The 13490-nt window shown below is 36.8% G+C and overlaps 1 protein-coding gene across 9 annotated transcripts in view; it reads right to left on the bottom strand.

The window, feature by feature from the left end:
• LOC149776264 (serine/threonine-protein kinase tousled-like 2) overlaps window positions 1–13490 on the bottom strand; it is a 181886-nt gene that overhangs the window by 70828 nt on the left and 97568 nt on the right. For all 9 annotated transcript variants that reach the window (XM_089942676.1, XM_089942681.1, XM_089942677.1 and 6 more), the window contains one exon: window positions 7268–7437. In XM_089942676.1, coding sequence (XP_089798802.1) covers window positions 7268–7437 — 170 coding nt within the window. The remainder of the gene's footprint in view (window positions 1–7267; window positions 7438–13490) is intronic.

Raw genomic sequence — 13490 nt, 5'->3', positions numbered from 1 at the left:
GTCATCTTTGTAAAAGCAACAAACTACGACTTCAGTTCACTGGCCAAGTTGCAAGTTGTTTTACATTCTAGGCAGACGCCGTAAACACCCAATTTTTCTCACTCAAGGCACAAATATTAAGAAACAAGTTGTTTGAAATGGGAACATCACAAACGAGCCCCATTCACTTAAGCTAAAATATGAAGAAATTAGACTTGTCTGAAATGGGTGCAACACACAGCCCACCCACTACAATTTGCTCAACTGGACCTTAAGTAGTACATATTAGAGTCAATGAAACATCAATACAGTCCTGGCGATACATAGTCCTACAATTTATGATCCTCCCCTGATATTTTTTGGTGGGATTGCCATCTTACTGCCTAAATAACTGTGCTGTGTAGCATGTTCCGAGGTTGACTAATACCAGAATGAGAAGTCAGTTTTTCAGGTAGATCTCACACACTTGGCAACCCAAATGAACACTTTTCTACAAATTAAAATCTGATTGTTTTAGATGGACTTCAATGTCTTTTTTCTAATAAATTCAAATTCTGACAGAAGCAAATGGACATGTTTTCAAGTTCCACTGACCTACATTTCAGATGGATAGAATGTGATGGAAGCATGGAGTGCTGAAATTGGATTAATTTGAAAGATGTTTCTTTAATGAAATGAATAAAAAATATTAATAATGACGACATCTTTAGATAGCTTCGTTTCATTCAAATTCCTTATTATCCTTTTAAGCACAGGTATTATAATTACCAGAGATTAATTTTAAAAAACTTATGGAAAGAAACTATCATCATCATCCACCTAAAAGCCAGTTTTGCTTGATAAAAGTCACAGGGCTGAAGTAACCTTGCAATGGCGTATATGGTTCATGCATTAATAATAACCTCAACCTTGTTGGCCACAGCATACAAGGCCTCACATGAAAAACATGCAACATACAGTCCACTCATCTAATTCCTATATTCATTTGCAGCACAATACAGGGTTAGCCTGATGAGGATAGCCTATTTGCATCATATTCAACTGGTAATTAATATTTAAAGTTTACCACTGAAGAAACATTTATTTCTACTTTCAATTGCTCTGGCCAGAAAGGACCTTCTGATTGGGTTAGTATGTAAACACTCACACACACACACACACACACACAGGATGAATCTATGTGGTCATAAAAACATAAACTTCACTCCTGATAGCATTATCAGTATTAAATGTGGGTCACAGTGACCTTTAAATGCTGGAGTGCAGTACTAACTGAGGTGCATTCAATTATCAAGTTTCATGACTGGAACAAACAGCAACCCAACAAAATAACTTACGGTACAAAATTTTAACAAAGTCAATAAAATATAGGTCAGATAGACCAATTTGCAATTACAGCTTAAAACCTGTCAAAATGCATCCTCTCACCAAGTTTCATGATTCTAGTTAGGATAAAACGCATATAGCATGCCAAAAACTTGTGTAGTCATAAACTAAATGCAAAGACTTGGCCAAATTCAGGGGAAGAAAAATGAAATACAGATCAAATTGAGTTTTTTTAGCTGTAACAGACCTGCCAACCCTAACAAGATCATCTCAGAAAGCAATGTGGCAAGTTTTCAGTAAGGTGCAATAAAATATCATATACTGCTATTGTCAAGTTGGAAAACATGTATTTAAAAAGTTCCTTATCCTAAACTGATGCATCAATTGTAAACAAAACATTAACCTGAAAGCTTTTGAAGTACACATACACCTTTTTTACCTCTAGCACAGTTGCATAAGCTTTCGTTGCAGCTCAGTGGCTTGTTGCTATCTCTCAACTTAACGTAATTCTTGGAAATTGTTTTCTTCATTTCATATTATGGCGATCATATCTCCCATCATGTGACATACTTGAACCAACATGTGATGTCCAATAAATACAATTGTATTTCTTCTTGCTTTATTCAGAACAATCTGAATATCTCTATTCTTCTGTACTGATTATTAAAACCCTTTTTAAGAGGCATATTTTGTCCCCTTTCATTTTTAACATGTAATGGTAGCTGGATGCCATTTTTAAAAAAGTCTGTAATCAACAATTAGATTATTCAGACGCTTCTCATGGAAAAATATGTGCATTTTAAAGCCAGACCTGCCAACTCTGACAAATCCATCTCAGTAAGACAGTCGATTTCTTACCCGCAAGATTGACCAGTTTTCAGAAGTGGCCTACTAGTTAGAGCGTCCGAGCGGATGCAAGAGGTCATGGGTTTGATCCCCGGCAGAGTCATACCAAAAATGGTACTAAGTGAGAGATATGATTGCCATCGTCATGTGAAATGAAAAGGAATTTCCAAGAATTACATCAAGTTGAGATATAGCAACAAGCCATTGAGTTGCATAGGGTTTGGAACTCGAGTTTATGCAACTGTACTAATGGTAAAAAAAGTCTACGCATACTTTACAAACTTTTTAGTTGAACATAATATTTATCATCGATGCATTGAACTTTAAATTATGTTTTCCAGTTTTACAATAGAAGTTATTGATATTTTGTTACACCTTACTGAAAACTGGTGTGTGTGTGCGATTTGAACTTTTAACATAGCTTTAACAATTTTTCAGTCATATTGCTACAATGTCTGCAGTGTGGCAGTTTATAGTTATGCCTAGCACTGGGGCATCATGTCGCAGACATGTAGCATGATGTCCCACCCAGTCACATTATCCCGACACCAGGCCAACCAATCCTAACACTAACCTCTTAATACTGAGTGCCAAGCGAGGCAGCTGTTAGTACCATTTTTGTGAGTCTTTGGTATCACTCGGCCGAGAATCGATCCCATGACCTCCCGCATCCACTCTAACCACTAGGCCACCGGAGCAGTCTCCAGATCCAATATTATTATGCAAGAGGTTACAGGAGTCCTCAAAAGGACTGAAACTCTACTGGGTGAAGAGAGTTTCCAGGAATTCAAGATTAGACCATTTCTTCCTTTGAACTGTCAAGTGTTGAAACTATCTCTGACATTTCTACAGTTTCAACAAAATTTTCAATTAGCTGATGTGGTACAAATATTGGCTTGGCATCATTTTCATACAGAACAAAGCAGACTGCATTATTTTTTTCAGGAAAACCCTACATCATACGATCATATATTCAGGGGAGCAGTGACAACAAGAATTTTAAAACAGTTGTTGTGGCAGCCATATTGGATGTACAACTGGCATATTTCATTTAGGACTTGGTGAAAACCCTGTCATAATGATTCTACATTCAGGGAGGGTAGTAACAAGATTTTGTAGCTACTATACTGTAGAACTGGCACCATTTTCATTAGGCCCAACTAAGTATCGTAAGTCACTGGTGAAAACCACATGTTGATATAGCCACCTATTTGAAGAATGAGGTAACAACATTTTCAAAATGACTTTTCTCTCAGGAACAGCAATACGATTTTCAAGATGGCTACTATTTGGTGGCCATAGATCAGCACCATATTCATCAATAACCAACTGGACACCACACATCTTTTGGTGAAAAACTTACATGACTTTCTCTTCCAGTAATATTGTGATAAAAAGATTTCTGATGGTGGCCATCTTGGATGTCTGACCAGCAGCATTTTCATTTAAGACCAAATAGACCATAGGAAGGTTGTATGTAAAGTTTCATGGCAATTAGTTCCGAAGGAGTAACGACAACAAACATGTTGTCGTTGTTGCTGTTGTAGGGTTTAATGCCATTTTTCAGCCAAAAATAGACTATAAATGGCGGCTATTATAAATGGTGGAGGAGGAACCCTGGAAAACCCTGAAAAGAACCACTGACCCACAAGAAGCTACTGGCAAGTTTTCTCACATACACACATTGGACAGATTAGAGATGCGAATCCACACAGGCAGAGACGATATGGCAGTGATCCATAACAGTGAGCGCTTTAGACCACTCAAGTCACTTGGGGCCCCCAACAAATGTGCTCATGAGCTAAATGCAAAAACTTTATATAACCGGTATAATATGAAATGTAGGACATATTTACCACCTTGATGTATGGATATGGACTGATGTTGAGGAATACACTCATCTGCTTTGATTACTGTGGCATGAAGAGTGCTTGCAATTGGATCCAAATCAGTGAAACATGAAATATGGGTTACACTGATCAATCTGTATGATGTGGGTGAACTGAAGATCACAGTGACCTTAGTTGCATGGGTCTGGTACTAAGAGATGCACAGATTCATCAAGTTAGATGACTCTTGCATGAGAAATAAACTTAATATGCAAAACTTCACCAAACTGAGTGAAGTGTAACACATGGGCCACTGTGACCTACTTATTGTGATCATGATGCAGAAATACTCATAAAGATGCATCCCCTCAGCAAGTTTTATGATTCCAGGTATAAAATATTTATGCAGTGTATAAACAAAATGCAAACACTTGACCATAAATGTACAAATGATGTACGTGTAAAGTAAGCCCTTGCAGCTCCCTCTCCAAGGAATAGGTACTTAAAAACCAACACTGATCTGTTGCCTAGGACCTGGGAAGAAAGAATGGTCAATATTCAGTTATGCTGAACATTTGTATATGCTTTTATCTGCACAGACACCACTGCTGAAGGAAGAACAATAGTTTATCTCCACTTCTTACAAGTGTAGTATGATTCATTATTTTCTGATGACATTAAACACATCCTCTGCATACAACAGAGCACTGATTTTCAGAGACCAGGATAATTGGTTTATGCATCTTTTTGGAAATTTTTATATGAATCAAGAATTCATTTCTTTTTATCTTTAGAACTTATGCATGAGGTCTTTATTCTTGCTTTAAGTAGCGAGATCCTTCATGTGTCATATTAAACACGTATTGTCAATGCACATATCTGTAGTAGATCACATTTTTAAACATTCTGTGTAGGGCAACCTGCAGTAATGAAGAATTTTGTCTGGTTGTACTGTTATGAACGCAACTTGTTGACACTTACTTTAACATGCCTACCAAATAATGTATGCATCTATGTACATATGTAATGTACATATATTTACAAATCTCAAAGTTGTCTAGTCTTTCTGTCTATCCTGTATTGTTTTAAAATCTATCAAAATAACCTTAACCTAAATATAAAGATCACCTGTCTATAATGACCACATTCTGCTGGTCCCCTGAATAGATGTTTCATGTGTATCTGTTTTTTTTTTCTTCTTTATTTTTAGATAAGCAGAATATCCATAATAAAAACGCTACTTTCTCTGACCTACCTACCCTATGAAGGCCTGCTCAGTTAGGCCGTCATTCTTTTTCCACAAGTTAGACCAGCTTTTATAGTCTGACTATACATCCCCGTTTGTTTGTACCCCCCCACCAATTTCAATAACGAAAACGTTTAATGTGATAAAAAGTGCACATAACTAAGTCAACTGAATCATTGATTTATAATTTCTAACCTGACTGTGATCAGAATGGCACTAATGCCGGCATCCCTTGCACTCTTTCATGCTTAACGGACTTTCCATACCAACACAGCGCCATATTGCGTACATTATAGGCTAGTTTATTTCCATCAGACAACATAATGACGTAGTTCATCCTGTTTGATAACCATTACGTTGAGAATCTGGAATTATATCCCTTTGCACACATGAACATAGAAATTAAACCGCTTGTTAAATCCATGTGAAAAGCAAATTTGTTGTTGTCATTATTTTCCTTTGCTTGATTCAACATTGTAAATATGGGAAAGCAGATGACTTATGCATGTGCATCTGTAGTCATGATACACCCAATTGCTGAAAATGGACTTGTCCAGGAACTGGAAATGGATCCGAGCATATCCGTCTACTACATTGAAAACTTCCTTTAAGCATGAAACGCACAGACGATCACAATGTTAGGGCCACTCTACTCACAGTCAGGTTAGAAATCATAAATCAATGAATGAATTTACAAAGTTCCTTGCACTTTTTATCACATTAAAGGTTTCCATTATTTAACTCGGTAGGGGGGTACAAACAAACGGGTTTGTATTGTCAGACTATAGTAAGGTGTAACAAATTATTATATACTGCAATTGTGGACTTGGGAAACATGCATTTGAAAAGTTTTGTCTGATGCAGGGAATGCAACATTATGCTCAATTAAAAAAGAACACTTCAGCCTTAAAGATCTCCAGTTCAGTTTCAGACAATGCAGTTTCAAACCCTATGGAAGTCAACAACATCTTGCTAGATCTTCAACTTGTTATAACCTTTACACAGACCTGTCAATCCTAACAAGCCCTTAGTAAAGCAGTCAATATTTTCCCACAAGTTAGGCCAATTTTCAATAAGGTATAATGAAATATCATGTAATGCTATTGTCACATAGGAAATCCTTTGGTATGAAAATAATCCTCTTCCCTGCCATATGCAATACCCAAATCAAAATTACATGCCCAATAAATGTAACTGTTGCCTTTCCTGTTTATCTTCCCAAGAAGCTGAATACTTTTTATGCAAACTGTTTTAACTTTTTAAGATGCATGTGCTCTCCATCATCAAATTGTTTTTATTTGCTGGATGACATTTCTAGATAATGCTGTCAGCAAAAGCTTCATGCAGATGTTTTGCATGAAAAACATTAGCAGATCAAAGTGTCTAAGGTACTCCTGTAAACTTAGTCTGGTTCCTTACCAACTCCACTGAATTCATTATTAAAACTAAGATGTGGACCAAACAAGCCAGTATGCTATTACATGTATTCTGAAAGTTGGTAATTTATGGGTCACTTCAGTAAGACTTGTGGTCAAATAATAAGGGTTGACAGGTCTATTTAGGTCTTTTTTTATTATAACTTCACATGCATCAGCAACCATCTTTCCTGCATCAAATCTGTGCTACTTTAAGTTCAATAAATGTAATTGCTACCCTTCCTTCTCTTTCACCTGAAATTAGTTTTTTTTATATATAATTCTGTGATAAATGTCTAGGCTTTTTAAGAAGCTGATTGTTCTTTTTAATGTCACTGTTTGCTGGACGAAATTGTCAAAAAACGCTAGATTGTGCAGGTGGTTTACAAGAACATGGGCAGATTAAAGTGTCTGATGTAGCCCTCTAAAATTAGCCTGGTTCCCTGAACAATTCCACCAAGTCCAAAACCCAGATACAGTGCAAAACCTGGACAAGTCAATATCCAGATCTGACAGCAACAATCATATTGTCATATTTTTAGCTTATGTGCTGAAAGTCATTAATTTAAGAGTCATTTCAGTAAGCCTTATGGTAAAATCACAAAGTTAGCAGGTTGACAACTCACCAGGTTTCAAATCGTAGTGAATCACAGGTGGCTTTATTTCATTCAGATACTTGAGGGCACTGACTGTTTGGCAGATAATGGAACGTGCCTCTTTCTCTGGAATGCACTTATTTTGCTTCAGGTAGAAGTCGAGGTCATTGCCCTCACAGTACTCCAATACTGTACAGAAGCTGCAAGAGACACATGTACTGAAGTATTAGAAATGAAGTTCTGAAAACAAGAACTGCCTAAATTAAAAAAACACATGCCTAGATTCAGACTGAGGAGACATGTGCCTAAATTCAGACTAAGAGACAAGCCAAGATACAAACTTAAGTTGCAAAAACAATTTTGGACTGTTACTCAATCCCTCAAAACAAAAATTGACAGAAAGACTCAAAATAACTCATGGAAAGAGCCATTCCCAAAATAATTTTTACCGAAGGGGGACATAACACGGGAAAAGATTTGTGTTTGCAGAACGTGCCTCCAATAAAGAGCACAAAAAAGTAGGTATAATCCAAAAACTTCTTAAGTCTTACGGGGGAAAAAATGGTTTAATGCAATGAAAATCTAATCTGGAAGTGTTTAACACATTAACCCCTGTCAGTAAGTTAACATGACAGGAGGTAGTAGCCTACTGCCAAGCTCTGTAGCATCAAGGTCATTTACGATACACTAAAGTAGGTGGTATTATTGAAAGGTAGACAGATGTAGCTCTACAATGATACCAAATAATCTGCAAGTTCTAGTTGCACTACAAAATACAGAGGAAAAACCTCATTTTTTGGACCCAATTTTTTCCCACCCAAACTTCACCCGCGGTCAGAATCTGATTTTGTGTCCGGATTTTAGACTTTTTGGTCTCAGATCTAAGGCAGACCATTTTGAACTGCAAACAGATAGATGAACCTTTGCAAAAAGTAGGATAAGACAGGCATTTGGAATAAAGTGTGGTCTCGATACAAAAATAATGAGTCCGTTAGGCAAAAAAATATTTTAAAAAATATTTTAAAAATTATATTTAAAAAATCCAACTTTTAGCCTTTCGCTATGTGCAAGCCAAATAGCCAATGAAAAACGATGTTTCTAACACAACTAGGCATTAGGTTATTTGAAAATCACCTGGAAGTTGATGTGTTAGGATGTATTCAGGAATAGCTTTCAAAATGTGTTCCCTACTCGAATTTCACGCGAAAATGACAAAAACCTCCAGAGGTTAATGTGTTAAGTTGAAAATCATATTACTTTTTTAAATTAAAAGCAAAAATTAATGCTGGTTTTAATGGTACATGTAATGCATTATTGGCTTTATACTGCCCAGGAAATGGGAATCAAATGCCTTCATCAAGGACACACTGATGATCAGGGTTGACCTGGGCGGGTACCAAACTCACTGGTCATGAAATACATATTTCAGCTTCAAGTATTACTCATTATACCATTATTTTATTTTTTCTTTACTTTAAAGATAATTAATTATAATCACTAAAATGTATAATTTTATTATATTTTGTAGTTTTTTTTAATTTGATGCATTTTGTATTCTATAAAAAAATGTTTTAATTGTTTCCCGTAAGGGGATGAACTATCTAGAACACAAATTTGAATCTAAACAGTCCTTTTCCAGCATTGCTCCCATTCTTTTCGCTAATAAAATCAGGCAAATAATTGCATGCACAGTGTTGTGTGTATATATATGTTATACATCAACTGTAAGGAACCATAGCAATTTTTCTTAATCATGAATGGAAAACATCTTTATTAAAAGTTACATACTTCTATACAATCATTCTGTATATTCCTCCATGTAATGGAAAACATCTTTATTAAATGTTACAAACTTCCATACAATCGTTCTGCATATTCCTCCAAGTCTATACATACCTATACAGCCTGTCACAATTAAATTCCAATGAGAACAAAATGCACATCCATTCTAAAATTCCAAGACTCTGAATTCTTTAAACATTTTATTGCCAAAACAATAACTATTAACATTAGATTTCTTAACAAATTCTCTGCATGTTCTTTTTCTCTTCAACCATGATTCCATATTTAACCTATTTATTGCCTAGTAGACTGGTGCACAGTCTGCGTTTGCACCGAGAATAAAATGTTCTATGTACCAGCTGAAAATAATATTGCTCAGGTACTTTTTTCTGTACCTGTGTCAACACAGAGAATGTTAACTTTTTCCACAAGTAAAACTAGTTTTAATTATGTAATACTTATCTGCCACTACTGAACTGTTTACCTTTTCCACGGTGGCATGTCCCCAGTCCCAGCTAAATATTCCTTCCTCCAATTAGTAGCTGCAGGCCTAAAACTTAGAGCATAAACTCTGATTCCTTAGTCAAAGCCACCATATGGAAACTTTCCTATTTTTGCTGACTTAGACCAAGACTATGCAACATCAAAGTATGGTGGGAGGAGGGAATCTTTGCAATGGTAGCAATTTAATAGCAGTAATACATTACTTGCTACTACAGCATTTGCTAAATTTACCAGGCTGGATGGAAGCTGCTGGCCTCAAATAAAAACTACTGTTGTTGTAGGGTTTAACGCCATTTTTCATCCCAAGATAGGCTATACATGGCAGCCAGGATAACTGGTGGAGGAAGAACCCTGGAAAACCAAGGGAAGAACCACTCACCCACGAGAAGCTACTGAAAAGCTTTCTCACATACCAAATGTTAGCTGAGCCTGAAACTCAAACCCATGCAGACAGCGGTGAGATGGCAATGATCCAGAACGGTGAGTGCTTTAGAGCACTCAGGGCCCCCAAACAAAAACTAGTGCAAGAAAACAAACGTATTTGCTCTTACAGTAATAGTATTCACTACTGTAAGCTTGTAGATGACTTAGACGCACATGGTGCTGTCATGATTGGATTGAACCAATAAATGCCACTGCACTGTTGCACCAAAGATCAAAGGTAAAAGGATGAAAAGGCCATGTGAGACCACCAGAGTGCTGTTCCCATGATACCATTCAAAGAGTAGTGATTCATATTGGTCCAACATGCTGCAAGAATCAATAACTTCAAGGGCTTTAATTTTTCTGGAATAAAGATCACTCTTAATGAAGAACTGACAAGTTCTTGATAAAAAGGACAAAATCCACCTGGAACTGGTGGTTGTTAAAATAAAGGTAATGAACCCTGTTCTATTGACTTGGCATAAAGTTTATTCCTTCTCCTCAGTGATGCTAAGGAAAGAAAGAAGACTTATTTAAGGGTAAGGTTCTCGAAGGAGGCTCATGACTACTGATGTGTTATCTGAGTTAACCATAAAATAATCTTATAATGCTGACACACCTTTGCAGGGCTAGGAACACTGCACACATCCAGAGGTTGTTTTTAAAAAGGATCACATCCCGAGACCAAATTCCCTAAAAACTACTGCATGTGGCTCCAACCGAGTGTCTCATCCTGAATCTGATGCATCTGTGTACAGAAAGGAGTGGGATTCAGGACTGTGAAATGGGACTGCAGTCAGGAAGCAATTTTGATCTATAGTCTGATAATACAAACCCGTTTGTTTGTAAACACCCCCCACTGATTTCAAAAACGCAAACGTTTAATGTGATAAAAAGTGCACAGAACTAAGTCAATTGAATCATTAATTTAGAATTTCTAACCTGACTGTGACCAGAATGGCGCTAATGCTGGCATCCCCTGTACCATTTCATGCTTAACGGACTTTCCATGCTAACACGATGCCATATTGCGTACACTATAGGCTAGTTTATTTCCATCAGACAACATAATGACGTAGTTCATCCTGTTCAGCAACTTCTGAATAATTGCATAAATTACATAATGCTGAGAGTTTGGAGTTATATCCCTCTGCATACATGAACATAGAAATTAAACTGCTTGTTAAATCTACATGAAAAGCAAATCTGTTGTTATTATTTTTCTTTTGCTTGATTCAACATTGTAAATACTGGAAGCAAACGACTTATGTATGTACATCTGTAGTCATGATACACCCCTTTGCTGAAAATGGACTTGTCCGGAAACTGGAAGTGGATCCAAGCATGTTCGTCTATTGCACTGAAAACTTCCGTTAAGCATGAAACGCGCATAAGATGACGGTGTTAGGGCCACTCTACTCAGAGTCAGGTTAGAAACAATAAATCAATGAATGAATTGACTAAGTTCCTTGCACTTTTTTATCACATTAAATTTTTCCATTATTTAAATCGGTAGGGGGGTACAAACGGGTTTGTATTATCAGACTATAGTCACCAACAGCATTCAGTGATCCTGATCAGTGTTCTTGAGAGAGAGAGAGAGGGGGAAAGAGAAAGAGAGAGAGAGGGTGGACAATCTACTATCAATCAACAAAGTCTTGGCCACAAGGCCTGCCATGGAGTGATAGAATCTGAGAGGTCCTGACCAGTAAAAGGTGAACCCTCCTTTGATTGCTGAGGAAATTGATCCCCACATACATAAAGTCCTGAGATGGGATGAGATCCAACTTCTCTAGACTGGGGATTAGGCAGACAAGTCACTGTCTACCAACAGAGGGATAGGTTCTTCAGAAGAGTATCTCCAGGAGTACTGCTTATCTACCAGCTGTAAAAAGCATATTGTCCAGTGACCAGAACTAAGAGCCTGGTGACCTGTAGCTATCCAATGTCCAGTGCCCGGTCAAAGTCTAGTCAGCAACAAAGATCTCACAGATTTGATTTATCAGAGCAAGATCACTGCACTTCCCTGTCATCACTAATTGTCCAGAATTTTATCAGTGAAATCTGGAATCTCATTAAAAATTCTGCAATGTAGAAAGGTATGCACATGTTTTGGTGTTTTATAGTGCAGTAGTAGAAAGGTGATTTTTGGTGCCAATGCAATTAGAGTAAAATGCCTTACCCAAGGACACACCAGGGTAGCTGACCCAATGGTAGGATTCAAACTGCATATTTTCGAGTTCAGCATGCTAATCAATGAACTTGCGACTGAAAAGTTGTGGGCTTCACATCCTATCAAATAATAAGCCCATTTTATTTTTAATATATGAAATTACAAGAACGGAATTTCTTGACATTCCACAAGTACAATAAACAAGAATTTTACTCATCTGAGATCATGATCCAAGTTTAAACAAGTCTGATCAAAATCTGATCAGAAATATAGCCTCTATAGTGTCCACAAGCTCAGACAATCAAACACAAGATTACCCAATATGCATGAATGTCATTAACAAACTCATCCAAAAGCTCACATACCAAGCATGACCATTCTTATCAGAAATGAGGTCTATAGAGTCTTCATAAACAAGTGCTGACAGATGGATGGACAAGGGGAAAACACATGGCACTGAGCCATACTATAAGCTCAAGTATTCTTTGATCATAATTACAAGAGTTGCTTTCATAAAATTCTACCAAATAACAAATCCAACTTTGAGTCATGAAGGGAAATAACTCTTTTAAAAAACTGAGCACAAAGAAATGCATCGTTAGATGTTGACCAAAAAATATACTAAATTTCACAGTGATCCATAAAAAACTACAAGACATGTTGTGTTCCCATGATTCCATCTTACAATGCATTTAGCTGTAGAACAAAAAAAGAAAAAAAAGAAAAAAGAAAATAACTTGAAAACAAAATTGCAAAAGCACAGAAATTTGCCGACACATGCAACTTTAGATGACAATCATAGTATGTACCAAGTTTTCAGTGACCCATCAGAAATGGCAGAACTAGATGCATTCCCAAGATTCTGTCTTAAATTGCATTCAGCTGCAAGACAAAATGTAATAAAGAATCCACTCAAAGATACAGATGCTCTACCGGCAGAAAGGAATTTCCAGGAATCAAAGATAAGACACTTTCTTCATTTCAACAGTAGTGTTCATTTTAACTGTGGATGTTTTCATAATGTCTGCCATGGTGGCCATATTGGATCTAAGACTGGCACCAATTTCCTTTAGGACCAACCAAACATTATAAGAAGTCTTACGGTGAAAACCCATCAATACAACAATCCATTCAGTAAGATTAACAATAACAAAATTCTCATGACAGCAGTCAAGGCAGCTGTATTAGATGCAAGCTCTGAACAATTTTCATAAAGCTTCAACTAGATATATAAAGAATTTTGGTGAAAACCCCATGCAAATATGACTATCCATTCAGCAGAAGTTGTGGTAACAAGCTTTCTAAGATGGCCATGACTGCAATACTGGACATCAGATCGGCACATTTTTCATTTAGGATCAACCAGACATA

Source organism: Sinohyriopsis cumingii, chromosome 18, assembly GCF_028554795.1.
Source record: "Sinohyriopsis cumingii isolate HCF-2022 chromosome 18, ASM2855479v2, whole genome shotgun sequence".
Classification (NCBI taxonomy): Eukaryota; Metazoa; Mollusca; class Bivalvia; order Unionida; family Unionidae; genus Sinohyriopsis; species Sinohyriopsis cumingii.
The sequence above is the reverse complement of the archived record's forward strand: the minus strand, read 5'-3'. Positions and strand labels throughout refer to the sequence as shown.